Source organism: Eremothecium sinecaudum, chromosome II (genome assembly GCF_001548555.1).
Source record: "Eremothecium sinecaudum strain ATCC 58844 chromosome II, complete sequence".
Lineage (NCBI taxonomy): Eukaryota > Fungi > Ascomycota > Saccharomycetes > Saccharomycetales > Saccharomycetaceae > Eremothecium > Eremothecium sinecaudum.
Genome location: NC_030893.1, coordinates 659,608 through 675,046, shown reverse-complemented (window position 1 = coordinate 675,046; position 15,439 = coordinate 659,608). Strand labels below are relative to the sequence as shown.

At 40.3% G+C, this 15,439-nt stretch overlaps 9 protein-coding genes across 9 annotated transcripts; 3 read left to right on the top strand and 6 right to left on the bottom strand.

Moving 5' to 3' along the window:
* Window positions 1–6: 6 nt before the first annotated feature.
* Window positions 7–780, top strand: PDL32 (putative ADP-ribose 1''-phosphate phosphatase; the record flags this gene model as incomplete). The annotated part of the gene is made up of 1 exon (XM_018130044.1): window positions 7–780. One exon carries the CDS (start codon window positions 7–9, stop codon window positions 778–780), a length of 774 nt encoding a protein of 257 aa, XP_017985860.1.
* A 200-nt stretch (window positions 781–980) lies between these two features.
* Window positions 981–3,479, bottom strand: YTA12 (m-AAA protease subunit YTA12; the record flags this gene model as incomplete). Its single annotated transcript, XM_018130045.1, has 1 exon — window positions 981–3,479. The coding sequence occupies one exon, from the start codon at window positions 3,477–3,479 to the stop codon at window positions 981–983; it is 2,499 nt and encodes an 832-aa protein (XP_017985859.1).
* A 344-nt stretch (window positions 3,480–3,823) lies between these two features.
* Window positions 3,824–5,350, bottom strand: NPL6 (Npl6p; the record flags this gene model as incomplete). The annotated part of the gene is made up of 1 exon (XM_018130046.1): window positions 3,824–5,350. The coding sequence occupies one exon, from the start codon at window positions 5,348–5,350 to the stop codon at window positions 3,824–3,826; it is 1,527 nt and encodes a 508-aa protein (XP_017985858.1).
* Window positions 5,351–5,652: 302 nt separating this feature from the next.
* AIP1 (Aip1p) lies at window positions 5,653–7,473 on the bottom strand (the record flags this gene model as incomplete). The annotated part of the gene is made up of 1 exon (XM_018130047.1): window positions 5,653–7,473. One exon carries the CDS (start codon window positions 7,471–7,473, stop codon window positions 5,653–5,655), a length of 1,821 nt encoding a protein of 606 aa, XP_017985857.1.
* Window positions 7,474–8,302: 829 nt separating this feature from the next.
* On the top strand, window positions 8,303–9,862 carry UTP15 (snoRNA-binding rRNA-processing protein UTP15; the record flags this gene model as incomplete). The annotated part of the gene is made up of 1 exon (XM_018130048.1): window positions 8,303–9,862. The coding sequence occupies one exon, from the start codon at window positions 8,303–8,305 to the stop codon at window positions 9,860–9,862; it is 1,560 nt and encodes a 519-aa protein (XP_017985856.1).
* A 126-nt stretch (window positions 9,863–9,988) lies between these two features.
* Window positions 9,989–11,047, bottom strand: SLD2 (Sld2p; the record flags this gene model as incomplete). The annotated part of the gene is made up of 1 exon (XM_018130049.1): window positions 9,989–11,047. One exon carries the CDS (start codon window positions 11,045–11,047, stop codon window positions 9,989–9,991), a length of 1,059 nt encoding a protein of 352 aa, XP_017985855.1.
* A 177-nt stretch (window positions 11,048–11,224) lies between these two features.
* CTF13 (Ctf13p) lies at window positions 11,225–12,421 on the top strand (the record flags this gene model as incomplete). Its single annotated transcript, XM_018130050.1, has 1 exon — window positions 11,225–12,421. The coding sequence occupies one exon, from the start codon at window positions 11,225–11,227 to the stop codon at window positions 12,419–12,421; it is 1,197 nt and encodes a 398-aa protein (XP_017985854.1).
* Window positions 12,422–12,715: 294 nt separating this feature from the next.
* Window positions 12,716–14,029, bottom strand: HAP4 (transcription factor HAP4; the record flags this gene model as incomplete). The annotated part of the gene is made up of 1 exon (XM_018130051.1): window positions 12,716–14,029. The coding sequence occupies one exon, from the start codon at window positions 14,027–14,029 to the stop codon at window positions 12,716–12,718; it is 1,314 nt and encodes a 437-aa protein (XP_017985853.1).
* A 173-nt stretch (window positions 14,030–14,202) lies between these two features.
* On the bottom strand, window positions 14,203–15,270 carry MTG1 (putative GTPase MTG1; the record flags this gene model as incomplete). Its single annotated transcript, XM_018130052.1, has 1 exon — window positions 14,203–15,270. The coding sequence occupies one exon, from the start codon at window positions 15,268–15,270 to the stop codon at window positions 14,203–14,205; it is 1,068 nt and encodes a 355-aa protein (XP_017985852.1).
* Window positions 15,271–15,439: the final 169 nt, after the last annotated feature.

Here is a 15,439-nt window from a genome sequence, read left to right as displayed (position 1 = left end):
GGAAAAATGAAATTCATACTTATAGATGCCAACGGAAACATCTATGAAGGTTGGAAAAGATGGCTAAGTGATTGGCCTTCAGTAGTATTACATCAAGGTACTTTAAAGGATGTTGTTGACAATAGATCTCAGTTTGCAGAAAACGAAACCAGGGCATTAGTTTCCCCTGGAAACTCATTTGGGTTTCTACAGGGAGGTTTCGATTATGCGATACTCAAACACTTTGGTGGTCCTCAATTTGAAGAGTTTTTGCAAGGGCGCATGGTAACTGGTTACCGACCTGTTACTACGTGCAGCGTTTATGAAATTGAGGAGCCATTTACTGGAAAAGGATTTAATTATCTACTACATAGCCCTACTATGTTGGCTCCTTGCAGGCCTGTATTTGAAGCCGAGAGACCTGTCGAGACAGGTATACGTTTAGTATTTGATACTATGTGGAACATTCTAAATACAGTTCCTGAGGATGTTAAAGAATTAGTGATACCGGGGTTGGCTACTGGGTATGCTGGTATTCCTGCGGAAATTGCGACTTTGGCTATGGCGTTTGCAATTAGGCTTTATATTTTACGTGATGTGATATCGACGGGTCTAATGCGAGTTCTGATAATGCGCTTCATGGGATATGATTATGAACCCTTTGAAAAAACGGCTTGGCGGCAAGAGATGCACTCTTTGGGCCTAAATTTCGAGCATCTAGACCAATTCAATGTTTACGAGTCTTCTATTGACGATATTTTGCCGCGCAGCTTAGTTAATCGGTTATGTAACAAAGCATAGAGGTGGTTAACAGTATTATGTTAAGACTTTTGAAAATAATAGTTGGTTAAAATATTCTATATACATGCTGGTGCCAGTGTATTACCAGGCACCGCGATTTTTTCATCGAGTACTGTACAGAACGCTTACTTCGTTTTGGGACTTGCTAAGATGACAAGAAACATGAAGTTTTTACGCTATGCTTTCATACTTCAAAATAATCAATTTTTCAGTGTATTCGAAGAGTCAGTTTTTTGATCTTCATTTCCAGCGTTTTTTTCTTGGCTTTCTGGCTTCTCAGTTGTCGATTCATTTGGGTTGGAATTCGATTCCTCTTGTTGTGAAGTTTTAGTTGCGTTCGATTCATCTAGATATTTCTCGAAGGCATCATTGCGTTCCGGGAAAGGTCTCTTTCCTAAAAGTCTAATCATATCCTCCCTAGTAATCACCTCTTTTTCAATTAGTAATTGTGCAACCTTTTCTAGCTCTTGTTCCTTGTCCTTTAATAATCCAGTACACCTTTCATGGCATTGCTGGATTATTTTATTGACCTCAGAGTCAACAATCGCCGCGGTTTCTTCCGAGAAAGGTTTGGTAAAGTCATTCTCGTTTTTCTTTGTATAGCTTAAGCATCCGACTTGTTCACTCATACCTAACTCAGTCACCATAGCAGTTGCCATACGTGTCACTTTTTTGAAATCGTCAGCAGCACCACTGGTAACACTATCAAAATGTAGTTCTTCAGAGACACGACCGCCAAGCGTCATTGTCAACCTGTCTAACAGCTGTTGCTGGCTCATCAAAGAAACGTCAGGAGGCAAGTATAGGGCATAGCCTAAAGTCTCCCGACCACGAGGAATTATACTAACCTTAAGTAATGGTTCAGCAAATTCTAAGAACCATCCACAGATTGCATGGCCGGCTTCATGATATGCTACAACTCTCTTTTCTACTGGGGATAACAACTTCGTTTTACGTTCAACACCACCAATCACTCTTTCTATAGCCTGCTCGAAGTGCTCCAAGCTTACTGCCGCGGCATTCCCTCTTGCGGCTATCAAAGCAGCTTCGTTACAGACATGAGCGATATCTGCTCCGGAGAATCCTGGCGTTAAGGCTGCTAATCTATTTTTTAGATCGTTCATTTCACCGGCCAATTTAATCTTCGCTAAATGGACATTGAAAATTTCTCTACGGCCGTTCAGTTCGGGGTTGTCGATAGTAATATGTCTGTCAAATCTTCCAGGCCTTAATAAGGCTTTATCCAAAACGTCTGGCCTGTTTGTACCAGCCAAAACTACAACGTGGTCACTTGGACCGAAACCGTCCATCTCAACTAAAAGTTGATTGAGAGTATTTTCTCTTTCGTCGTTTGCAGCAGAGAAACCTGCCTTTTGTCTGGCTTTACCAACGGCGTCAATTTCATCAATGAAGACAATAGATGGAGCATTTTCTCTGGCCGTCTTAAACAAGTCACGAACCCGAGAAGCACCAACACCTACATACATCTCGACAAATTCGGAGCCAGATACCGAAAAGAATGGCACACCAGCTTCACCTGCAGTTGCCTTGGCAAGTAATGTCTTACCAGTTCCTGGAGGTCCAGAGAGCACGGCACCCCTTGGAATTTTGGCCCCCATTTTTTCATACTTTGATGGATTCTTCAAGAAACTAACAAACTCCATAATTTCTTCCTTCGCTTCATCACAACCTGCAACGTCCTTAAACTTGACTTTCACATCCACGTCTTTATCAAATCTTTTAGCTATCGATTTACCAACATTAAATATCCCGTTAGCGCCACCGGCTACAGATCCCATTGATCTTCTGGCTATCAATACCATACCACCAATTAACAAAAGAGTGGGTAACAGCTGAAGTGCAAACTTGACCCATGTACCTTCTTGAGTATAAATAACAGGAATTCTAAATTCTTCCGCAATTTGCAATTCATCTTGAGCTTCCCTCAATTTGCGTTCAAAGCTCTCGATGGAACCAATAGTGAAATAGTAAAAGTCATTCCCTGCATTATTTGGCTGGTTTCGACCATTACCGTTTAGAATAACTTTCACAACAGACTTATTAACCACAATTAGCTTTGAAACAAGACCTTTATGCAAAAAATCTGTACGGAATTCCTGCCAAGTTACCTGCTTCTGATCCGCTGAGGTATTAATTGTATGCAAGAAAAATGCTGCAACAAATAATATAAGACCAACATTAAAAAGGTTAATGCTAATTTTGATATCTTTAGGTCCATCTCCTGATGGGCCACCAAGTCCTCCTCCATTACCTCCCTTACCGCCATTATGTTCAGTTTCGAAGGGATGCTGGGAGCCTTTAGAGCCTTTAGAGTCTTCGGATTCTTTAGAATCTTTAGAGACTTTCTTGATCTTAGAATTTCCATTCTTTTCCTGATAATTCAATTTTTCCATTTCATTCTTCATTGCCTCAATACGCTCGTCAATGGTCTTCTTAAGTTGTGACCCCATTTCAGTTTTATTCAGCTTAGAATGATGAATATACTCATCAATATCTTTCCTCAGCTTATTCAAATCTTCATCATTATACCTACGCAACAGGCGGGACATATGCAGTGCCCTGCGTCCATTTAAATATGTAGTAGCATAACAAGCAACGTTATAACTCCTTTTAGGTAGAATGCTAAAGTAGCGACTCGAGAGAGCTATTCTCACCGGTAACCTAGATATATTTTGCATCAGGTAAGCAGTAGTATATTCTCTCCTGGTGCTTAAGGGTAATTCCTCTTTAGTGTAAAGTGTTAAAGTCCAGTTGAAGTTAGGTAAGGTATATTTTAAATAAAGTTTGTTAAAAATCGACGTTAATTTTAACAACGAATAAAGTAAAAATCGTAATTATGTTACGAGAACATACAAAGACAGGCTATTAGTACCCAAGAGCTTGTAGATATCATTCTAGCTGGGCGATAATTTGTTCATAAATATATTTATCTATAAATAAAGTTATCACAGTCAGCCACTATTATCCCTTTCGAATTTTTATATAATACAGGTGAAGTACTATTAGTCCACCATGATTCCAGTTATTTAGCTCTCTCAAAATTCTGTTGGTCAAGAATTGCTTGCTTTACCTCTTCACTTAAGATACCATCAAACAATTCTAACGGGACATTTGCGAGTCCTGTTTTTCGTCTAGCGAGATCATTATCTTTGATATATGTTTCGAAAACTATGTTATCAGTTTGTGTCTCAGTCCTGCGATATTCCAGTACCTTTACAGATTGCGTAGATTGAGGTAGGTGCAGCGTGTTTGTATAAGGGTCTCTTAGGCCAAGATTCTCTATAAGCAATACACGTTCTCGGTCATAAAAAAGATCACTATTGAACCTGCTGCAGGCGGCAGCATGTTGATACAGCCAATTAGTAGCACTAATATTGCTTCCTGGTGCTATGTTATGATTCTTCTTATCGAAAAATTCGACAGCATTTCTTGCTGGGTTAATGTGAGAAAGAGAAAATTCTGATCCATCGCCGGTCTTACCAGGTATCTTTGACATGGGTTCTCTAGCGTATGTACCTTCTACAACCCTGCCTTCGGCACGTAAACTCGTTGCATAGTAGTCATCAGTGATGTTTTTACCGTCCACAATTATCTTAGCACCGAATTCCTTAAACACACTCCTCGCAGTAACAAGTGCAATAGATCGACTACGATAGGAGTAAGGGATAACGCCTCTGTCTATCAGATCGTTCCTGTCTTCTTGGGAAATAACAAGCTTGAAGAGGTTGGGATGATATTGAAAGAATAGATATGAATCTCTAAATCCCACTGCACGTGCTGGTTCTGTGGAAAGCATGTATTTCATTTTGCCTCTTCCTGTAAGCGTGAATGTCCGCACTACAAACTGCCTTCCGCCTAACAATTCTCCATATTTGTTGATTTTGGTTTCCCCCTCAGGATCGTCTGGGAGGGTATACTCGTCGTTTAAAACAGGTAACGGATTACCCTTATCATCAACAGGATATGGTAGGCGCGGCCTTTTACTGTTGCTGGGAATACTTGTAGTCAGCCCTGCTTTTGTCAAATCAGGAGAAGAGCTTCTTCCAAACCTTCTCTTAGGAGGCCGCCCTCTAGTTGGAGCTGGTTTGATTGGAATATGTTCTGGATATTTAACAGGTGATGTACTAGATTTTCTATCCTTCGATGATTCATAGTTTACTTTTCTACCATCTTCATCACCATCTTCATCACCATTACCATCGCCATCTTCCTCGCCATCTTCCTCGCCATCTTCCTCAGCGTCTTCCTCAGCGTCTTCCTCAGCGTCTTCGCCTTCATCCTCGTCAGCATCATCTTCTTCATCGTTACAATCAGAATCTTTCCCACTTTGATGTCTACTAGTTCTCTTTCTACGATCATCAACCTCTTCGTCTTCATAATCCTCTTCTTCATGGTACTCCTCATCCCTGTCATCTTCGTTTAAGTCTTCGTCTCCAGCATATTCTGGTTTAGAACTTGAACGAGACTCTCTATAAGAGACGGCATCATCATCATCGTACTCATCTCCAGATTTAAAAGTTACTTTAGAGTTTCTGGAGTTTCTAGTCATTGCTATCTATAGAGGTTCTAAAGTGTTTTTAGCTATTTCTAAATTAGTTGCAATATGTAATTGTACAGTATGTTATAGATCTCTCATATAGTAAACTTCAAGTACGGGTTTCGTATGAGGTGACTTCTTTACGTAACAGTATACTATCGTTTAAGGAATACAGTAATACAAATTGCAGGTCTCTATACAAGCCTACTGCTGTTGATTAGGGGATTACACGGCATATAATTGCGCGCTTTGTCTAATTGATTCAGAGATTAGTTTTTTTTGGTGTAATTTTTGTTTTTCTTGATACTGTTTGTTTAAGGGAATGTGACATTCCAATTGTTAACGCATGCATCTGCTCCAGCCGTTACAATATTGGTTGGAGATTCCCACTCAACATGGTTTATACCATCCTTATGTGCATTGAGTTTTTTTATCACTTTCATTGGCTTCTTTACTGAGTAGATAAAGATATGGGTATCTAAAGAGACTGTAGCAACATAGTCCTCTTCCTCCTCATCGGGGCGCCAAGCCATTGATGTTATTTTACCTGTATGAAATGACCAACGGGAGGTCTTGACGGTTTTCGTTTCCAAGTCATACAATACTATTTTCCCTGTTGTATCACCGGCAGCTAGATAATGTTCCGATAGCGATAATGACAACGCTGATGGAGTGGCACGCAACGTGGTTGGAAGGACAAAACTTTCGTTGAGGTTACCTGCCGAGAATACCTCTATAACATTAGATGTTTCGTACCCCACAGCTAAGTATTTATTTCTTAACGTCACAGCAGTAACTGATTGGTTTAAGTTCCGCTCTCCCACTAATTTCCCATTTAAAGAGTCCAATAGCATTAAATTACCGCTCTCTGTCACCACTGCTACAGAGCCCTTATATGTATGAGAGATTCTGGGCTGTTCTGTAAAATTGTATTGTACCTTGCCCGAAACTTTTAGAGTATTATCCCAGGAAACAGTAGTAGTGGTTTCGTCGTAATTCTCAATCGAAATGACCTTGTTAGAATGCCCGCAGGTCATAGTTGGTAAGCCTTCCTTAGACCATTTGAATACGGCTCCATCGTAGGATGCAGTAACTAAGGGGTTCACAGCCAATGTTGTTACGCCTTTATTATGACCAACAAGCTTTTTAATGGGTTCACCTTTGTCAATCTTGAATATTGAGATAGATCCATCCAGAGACAAAGACAATATCTCATGGTTTTTAGTAATAGCTATGCCAACTTGCTGATCTAAAGTTTTAGTACCTACTCGCCATTTTTGCAATAGCTTTCCACTTTCAACGTCCCAAAGTCTCACATAGCCATCGGCACTCACAGTTGCAAATCGAGTGGATGCATCACCTTCGTCAACCCATGCCAAGGCAAACAAACCACTACAGCCTTCAGTTTTATCCTCAAGGTACTTAATAAATTCCCCAGTAGTGCCATTGTATACAACAATTTTCCTATCGCTGCCAACGCTGACAGCGTACTTTCCAATTCCAGGAGAGAATTTCACGTCCCGAACAAACATTCCCTGACCATGATGTGTATCACTCGAAGCAAAACGAAATGGAGGTCCCTTATAAAACACAACCTTCCCGTTATAACCCACTGTCATAGCTCTCATAGGTCTACTTTGTTTGAAGTGGCAAGCATTAACTCTAGCGGAATGTCCCAGAACTTCTCCTAACGAATTACCAGTATCACAGGTAATAAATGCTCCAAATTTGTCACGACCATCACCCACAACACATAATCTACTCCCCTCAAAATCCCATGAAATGTCTGTGATGGGTCCCGATAAAACTTGAAATTCTGAAAGAGCTTTTGTCTCGAATACACCATAGGTATCGGCGTCGCTAGAATAACTCCACACTATAACCTTACCTGAATCGTCACCTGAACACATAATGTTAGACCCTATCTTTGAACAAAATCTCACAACTGTAACTAATGAAGTACCATGTCCTGTAAATTGAATTATAGAATTATTATCTAAAGACCTTATGATAGCTGATTTGCCCGAGGGGTATGCAATGCTGTTGGAAGCTGCATCGTAGGACAAATGTGTGGTGAAGTTTTGCTTGACTGAAGGTTGTGAAACCAAAGTGTTTTCCAAGTGAATTGAACCCATTGAACCTTAACGTTTTATAATCAACTTACAATACATGAAGTATAGTTACTTTAACTATGAGAACGTTACGAAACTCAGCTCCCTTATAATTGAAATAAACCTCACTATACACGAGATAGCTGCATTTAGCTAATTTGTAAGATCTGGAGATAATGCAAAGGTTTAGTACCGTTGCAATTATCTACAGTTTCTATATAGGATACCTATTATATCCTCTGCTTTTTGCTTCTTCTGGTTATTATAAAAGTGGGTGCTACCTTTTATGTCTATCTAATAAAGCAGGATTTCTTCCCATGTCCTAAATTGTAAGGCTAAAAAAGATTAAAACGCGTTGTTCCATCAAAAGAATCGAAAACAATCCTATAACTTGTAAGAAATGCATTGTAGATCAGGTTTGAATATTGTGCATCATAAATCAGAATTTTCTTAAAATATATATGGTGAATGGAGGACGGTTATTATGTCAGTGATAGCTCTGAATATTTATGCCAATCCTGGCGTCAGTATGCTCGTTGATATTAGTATACAGGCAAAAACCATATTCAGACAAAAGAAATTGAAGGTCTTGAATTAGCAGTATTGCTGCATACATGTTATGGCGATTAAGCGGGATTATCATTTACAGAGTCCTGCACGTATTCAACCTTTTTTACCTTTACGGAGCTCACGACATCGGTAACGTGACATATATCATTATATACTAAAGGTCAAAATTTTTAACCTCCGACCTAAATGAAATGCTCATTCCATCTCTCGATGCGTTGAACAGAAAGCTGATTGAGAGTTTTTGCTGTTTCATTCAAGATTCTTTGGTGATCTAGCTGGAATAATGTCATCTGCTAGACCTAGAATTACGCCATTAAAGGCTCCCGTTCTTCCACAACAAACCACACCTGAACAAAGATATTGGCGCCAATATTCTTCTACACAGTTGGTTAAGGAACATAATGCTGTTACTCACATTTCGTTTAATCCAAGGCATCCTCATGACTTTGCAGTCACATCATCTACTAGGGTTCAGCTGTTTTCTTCGCGTACAAGACAGGTAAGCAAGACGTTTTCTCAGTTTAAAGATGTGGTCTACTCTGCTACTTTTCGCTCCGACGGTAAGATGTTAGTTGCGGGTGATGCAACAGGTTTGGTTTCTGTGTACGATAGCTACAATCCACGTAACCTTTTGGTGTCCATAAAGGCTTCGTCGCATCCTACTCACGTGACCAAATTTCATGCTGTAGATAATAAGACCCTGGTCACTGCAAGCGATGACAGAGTTGTAAGACTCTGGGATATATCTCACTCTTACGAACCTACTCTAGAATTAACAGGAGCTTCAGATTATGTGCGCTCGGTAAGTTTTGTTCCAGCCGCTCCACATCTCGTTGTCACAGGATCATACGATGGAGTTGTTAGGCTCTATGATTCCAGAGTAAAATCTACTCAACCTATCAATACTCTTAACCATGAGGCACCAGTGGAATCTACTATAGCAACATCTCCCACACAACTTGTTTCGTGTGGAGGAAATGGCTTTAAGGTATGGGACCTGACCAACTTAAACCTTCTATGCCAGCGTAATAACTTCGCTAGGACTGTAACATGTCTAGATTACGTGAACATGGCGAGCTCTGCTCCAATGAGCTCATGTCTCTTAGCATCGTCCTTAGATGGCCACGTCAAGGTGTTTGATCCTTTGGACAATTTTTCCGTCAAATTCGGCTGGAAATTTAGTTCTGCAGTTTTAAGTTGCGCTGTTTCTCCAGGTGAAGCCAAAGGTAACACGCACTTAGTTGCTGGCCTTTCATCAGGATTGCTAGCGGTTAGAACGAATAAGAAAACAAAGAAACCAACGCTAAGCGAGGATGGGGACGTTAATTTAGAAGCATCTGTTATGGGCAAAGCGCAAAAGAGCGGCAATTTCCAGAGAATGATGAGGGGTTCCGAATACAAAGGAGACGAAGAGCACATTATCCATAATGATAAGCCTAAACAGCAGCCTAGACTACGACTATTCGAAAAGAATTTGAATCAGTTCAAATGGGCAGAGGCTTTAGATAGTGCATTTATTCCAGGTATGGCAAAAGAATTAACATTAACTGTTTTACAGGAGTTGCGCAAGCGTGGAAAGATTCGTGTCGCCTTGTATGGCAGAGACGAAACATCACTAGAACCGCTATTGAATTGGTGTTTAAAGGGAATTGAAGACGTTAGGAGCGCACCAGTCGTCGCAGACTGGATAGCTGTGGTTTTAGAACTATATGGAGGGATGATCGAGAAATCTCCAGTCTTAGAGGAAATGATTATCTCGGTTAGGAATAAAGTTAGACATGAAATTCATAAGGCGAAAGAGGCACAGAGGATTGAGGGAATGCTACAGTTACTAGCAAGTTGATTTCCAAATAAATTTTAACGCGATATAAAGTCATTAAGTCAATTATATGTAAACATATTTGATAGATTTGGGGAATTATTTTTCTTCATTAGTTTAACCGATATTTTAGCCGGTGAATACTGACATCTATCTCCGTCTCCATCTTGGACCACCGCGGTTCTTCTTGGGCAATTTGAGCCTTACAAAGTTATCGCTAACGACTTTGTATTTTCGGTTCTTGCGTTTCTTTACCTTAGAGGCTTCCTTCGGTTGTGCTTTGTTGTCTTCGAAAGAATCATCCTCATTATCTTCAAAACCCATGAACTGATTTACGGCTTTACGCTTCAGTTTAGCTAACTCGTCATGAACGCTCCCTTTAGGGGCTTCTTTAATTGTTTCTAATGCAACTCCCACTTTATTCTTCCTCCTTCTTTTCGACACTTTAACAGTTGGATTATTTTCGTCTTCTTCATTCTTTTCGGCTAGCTCTTGCTGTAATACAAAACCTAAGTTACGAGAAATACTTTGCTCACCAATGGAATTCATTTCTTGTAGGATCGTTTCGTGTTCTTTGGCTAATTGAGACAGAGACTTGGCAGGCCTCTTTATTAGCGGCGATGGGCTAGTACCCATAATCTTGTGATGCGCCACTTTTGCTGGAGTTTTAGATAATTTCAATGCCACATCGTTATCAAATTTGAGTGGAGAATTAGGTCCATAAGTACCCTTAGCGTCTGTGTTAGCTGGTTCTAATACTGGAGCCTCATCTATTATCTTCTTCTCTGGAGAATGAGGAGTTGGCATAGAAAAGTCCAGTTGTCTTTTTACTGGCTTTTCAGACAATACAGGAAGGGTATTTATAGGGGATTCTATTGTATCTTCGTTAACCCTTGAAGTAAATTGCCCTATTTGCTTCTCTGGTGACATGCTCATCTCAAATAAGCTCAGCACCGTACCATATATCTGAGGCGTAGGACCTAATTCTGATTGAATATCTCTTCTAGGTGTGAAATGCTCTCTCGCAGAAGCATTATCTTTATAGTTAACATTAACACCGTTTTTTTTGAGACTAGCATACGTTTTATACTTTATCTTTATATCTGGATTATTTTTAATATCATCTTTACCTGGCGACCTTCCATTTAACTCAGCAAAGTTGCGCTCCCATAGCTTCAAGTCTATTTTCAATTTGTCCAAAATATCCATAGTAATTATAGACTCCTTAATGAGTTTTATTACATATATGGTTAAATACCTTATTGTGTTGTAACCACCAACTCAATTTCAGAAAGTTAAACTCATCAATCCGGATTTTACCTGACGCGTTGGCTTACATGCTGAGCTCAAGAACTTACATACGGTTAGAATGACCAGATTAATTAGATGCATGTAATGTTTGATGTCATATTATTCCTTAATTTACCAATTGATATTAGGCTTGAAGTTTATAAGCATTTGCTTGGGCAATTTACTTGTTTAGATCCGCTCTCAACCGGTCCGCGGGTTAGAATAGACACACCTGAACAATGGAAACTGCAAGAAGAGAGGTTTACGTTTTATTTAGCTCATTATGAATATCTAAATGATTTTATTCCTCGATGGTTAAGCTACACACCATGTTTGAGATACGATTGCATAGTGTTGGATTATTTACGTATAAACCTTTTATACGAGTCCGGGTTATCAAAGATGCACTGGATTGAACTTGACGATGGAGATCCTTACCTTGCAGCATTTGATAATAGGGAAGATGTACTACAAGTCTGGTACACACCAAGGGAATATGCTTCATGGATAATATGTAAAAGTCCCCAAGGAATAGCGGATGACAATAATGAATTCACAACTACAAGTCTAGACCTTGGATTACTAAAGAACTGTAAATTATTATGTCAAAGCCTGCCCCAGCAATACCTGGACTCTGTGATTTTGGTGACTTTAACACAAGAGGAACTTATTTCTGAGGGTCATCTGCATGAATCAATAAAATACTTGATATCCCATATGGAACAAATAAGGTACCTTCGTTGCATAAGAGTACGATCAGATTTCTTACTAAGGAAGTTAATCAATTTAAGGGGTCACCGTGATAATCCTGGTCATATGATACCTTATACTGTGAGAAAACGTATTCGTGAAATAGAAGTACTAGGGCTACAAAAGGCTATAGTGGAGATTAACTTTACAAAATGGGAGAACTGCCTAGTATTGAAGTTGGAAAACTGCGCAATCACAATAGATTTGAATAAAATAATACTACCAAGACAGCTACGTTATCTTTCAATTAAGAAGGTACAAGCTGTCAAGTGGTGGAATATAAAAAAAGGCCTACTCCAAAGCAATTTTGATGAAAAGCGGGAAAAAGGTCGCGTAATAAAAATGATTAACAAGTCCATGATAGATCAAGAAAAGTACTTCAAGATGCAAGATCTGATCACGGGTAAGCTCCAAAATCTAAATCACATTACGATACAAGAGGTTCAGGAGTTATTACGTGATATTGTGGTACCATCTAGGCTTTACTACAGTAACAGGGTGAATATCTTTCAATGTCATGTGGATGAAATTACAGTTGTATAAGAATGTGTACATAGATTGGAATATTGGCGGATAAAATAGTAAAGCATAATAAATAATAGTCGTGACTCGTTAAAAAGAATTGGATATGAATATAAGCAGCAGTGAGAATATTAAAATATCGTCCAATGTAGAGGTGGAATGACTGGTTTGTAAATTAAAACAGGTACGGGGGAGTAAAAGTGAGCCAATAAAATGGTTAACACCTTAGGCCATAATATAATTAGGAAATATTAGAATGTTCATGGGCCATGGATTTTTAATAAATAGCTCGAAACAAATACCTCCCCTTCAGGTTCATAGTTTATAATAACTATCATGAAGTGGTCCAATAAGTTTTGAGTCACAGTCGCCTTCGCCTTGCTCTTCCAATAATTCAGCCAAGGTGACTCCTACGGGAACCCTAGCATCTGAGGCTATCAAAGTTTCCCCATCCCTTTCGTCTCCCATTATTACTGGCACTGCCAGCGACACCTCTACAGGCTCGTCGTCTTGCGGCGTACCAACATGAGTCTTTAAACAATGCAGTATACTCGTGCCTTCAATATCCTGTTGATCTGAAGTAACCGGTAAGATGTCGTCTTCTTCTTTAATTGCATTAAGCGGTATCAGGTCGTCGGTTGTATCTAGAGGCAGCATTCGCAGTTGGAATTCGTCGTTGGAAGCAGCCGCTGTGTCATCGCGGCCCAACAGCGTCCCCGCATGCTTTTTATAAAAAGTTTGACGCTCATAGTCATCAACAAACGTCACTGTTTCGGATGGAAGGGGTAGTGCAGAAATTGTACAGTTTCCACTTCCACGGATAGTCATTGGTTTGGATAGTGACGAAGAAGATGATGATGATGGACTGCTATGTGCTTGATGGCTACCACTAAAGGAACTGGGAGTTATCATAGACGTCGTAAGCGAGGAAGGTACTGTAATACCTTGTAGATCGCTTGAAAAAAGTGAAGATGGTGTTGATCCGATCTCTTCATCATCTGTAAGGCTTGTTGCAGAGCTAAATGACAGCGCCTGCGCCATACGAACAATTGGCAGCGACGTTGACACACATGCCGAGCCCGCAAGAGAGCTAAGACTCGGATCGGCGTCTTCATCCTCAAACTTCAAAAATGCGTCCGTTGAATCGTCAACGAAAGATCGCTTCCGTGCACCTTCGTTGTCCTTTACCTTATCTACCGCATCAACAACCGCATTCTCGGACGAGCTAAATTTACACTTTAAATCTTGCAAACTTCCCACTAAACGCCCTAACTCTTTCTTCAGCTTTGTATTCTCGTGTTTCAGGTGAGTAATTTCACGACGTAAAACACTCTTAGAACTCTTCTTCGTCTTTTTCTTTTCGGCTACCGATGTTATGCCCGTAGCACTAGAACATGTTACGGATGTCGACCGCTCGCCTAAATTGGGCTGAACAACTGCCCCAATAGCTCCCGATCCTCTTCCAGCACAGCTAGGCTTCCGTCCGGGCTTTGGCCTTGGCGGAAGAACCCAGTGTCGCGAAGTACGAATAGTCATCCCACTTTCGCTCTTCCGCTCCGTCTGCAGGTTCGGTGCAATTGCCACCCGACTATGCAGAGGACCCGGTTGAATCGGCACTGGTCTTGCCATCGTCACTGAATGCCTTTATCTCCTTTTTATGCTTTTTCACAACCGTTGGTTCACATTACCGGCGTGGTAAAAGCTTGACAAAAAAGGCTTCAATTTTTTGCTTAAGATCTTCAGTCCGGGTAACATGTACTAAGATTTCTCTTTTAACCCCTCCGCACCGCTAAAGTGTTGTCTTAGATACCAAAAAGCTGGTTACTGTTTCGAGCAAGCTTTCCACTCTTTTTCATATCAGGTGGAATAGTTATGGAGTCTAAAAATCTGCTAGATGCCTTTAACTGAAAGGACAAGTGTTCCAGGTAGGAGAATGCTGAGCTGGGCAAAAGGGTCTCCAAATCAAATGTGATAGGTATTGAATTATTCTTCACATTTCGAAATTCAGAAATCCAGTGTTCAGCTGCCGTAGAATCATTTGAAATGCCTCGAGCTTTCTTTAAACCACTTAACACGAAATCCAAATCATTGGTTGGCCTTCCATTTGTATACTTTCCATATGGAGCTTTGCCATTCTGCTGAAGGTTGATGAGATATAATAAATAGTCTGCTTGGATGTAGGGCATGACTAAGGATGATGGTATACAGCCTGCAAGCAGTAATGCAAGCACTCGTTTCGGAGTAGATAGATGCCCGGGTAATGTGATGCCAGGTGTATCATGAATAAGGATCCCAGCTTTGTGATCAGATACACGAATGCATTCACTAGTGGACCTGGTCACACCTGGGAGACCACCAGTCTTAGCGACTTTTCTTTTCATCGATGGGTCTTGTAGTGAACGAAGTGAGTTTATCAGTGTAGACTTACCTACATTTGGCATTCCTGCAACAAGAACGCGGTAACCTAGAGGAGGTCCCTTGTTATTTAAGCCAGCACAAATATCATATTTGTTCTTCAGCACTTCATTAAGCGCTTTTATATCCCGGGTATTTGCGCAGTCAATCATCATAAATTCATCACCTGATGCTTTATGCCAAGCGCGAAGGGTGTTAAGTGTTTGTTTAGGGCACTTATCCTGCTTTGAATAAATAATAAGGCGTTCACAGTTAAAACGCCGTTTAATATGCTCAAGTAGTATATTGCTGGTGCTTAGCGGAGCCCTGCTATCTCTTACTTCTAGAATCAAGTTCATTTGAGGAAGAAGATGGCGTATTCGCGTAATAGCGTTCACGTGGAGGACTTGGTAATCGGTGATCGGCATTCTATACACAGGAAATGTAGCACGAGGTACAAATACTTGTTTCATCATCACTAGGCGTCTTTCAGAGTTGTATCGATCTAGGATTGTAGTTTTAATTATTGTCGACAACTCTAACTTCTTACCGGGCCAATTAAAAATGTCCCTGGATGAAAAAAATTCCGTACCTCATCGTGAACATCGCGTCTCCATATAGTAACGTACAAGTGATAAATAACAA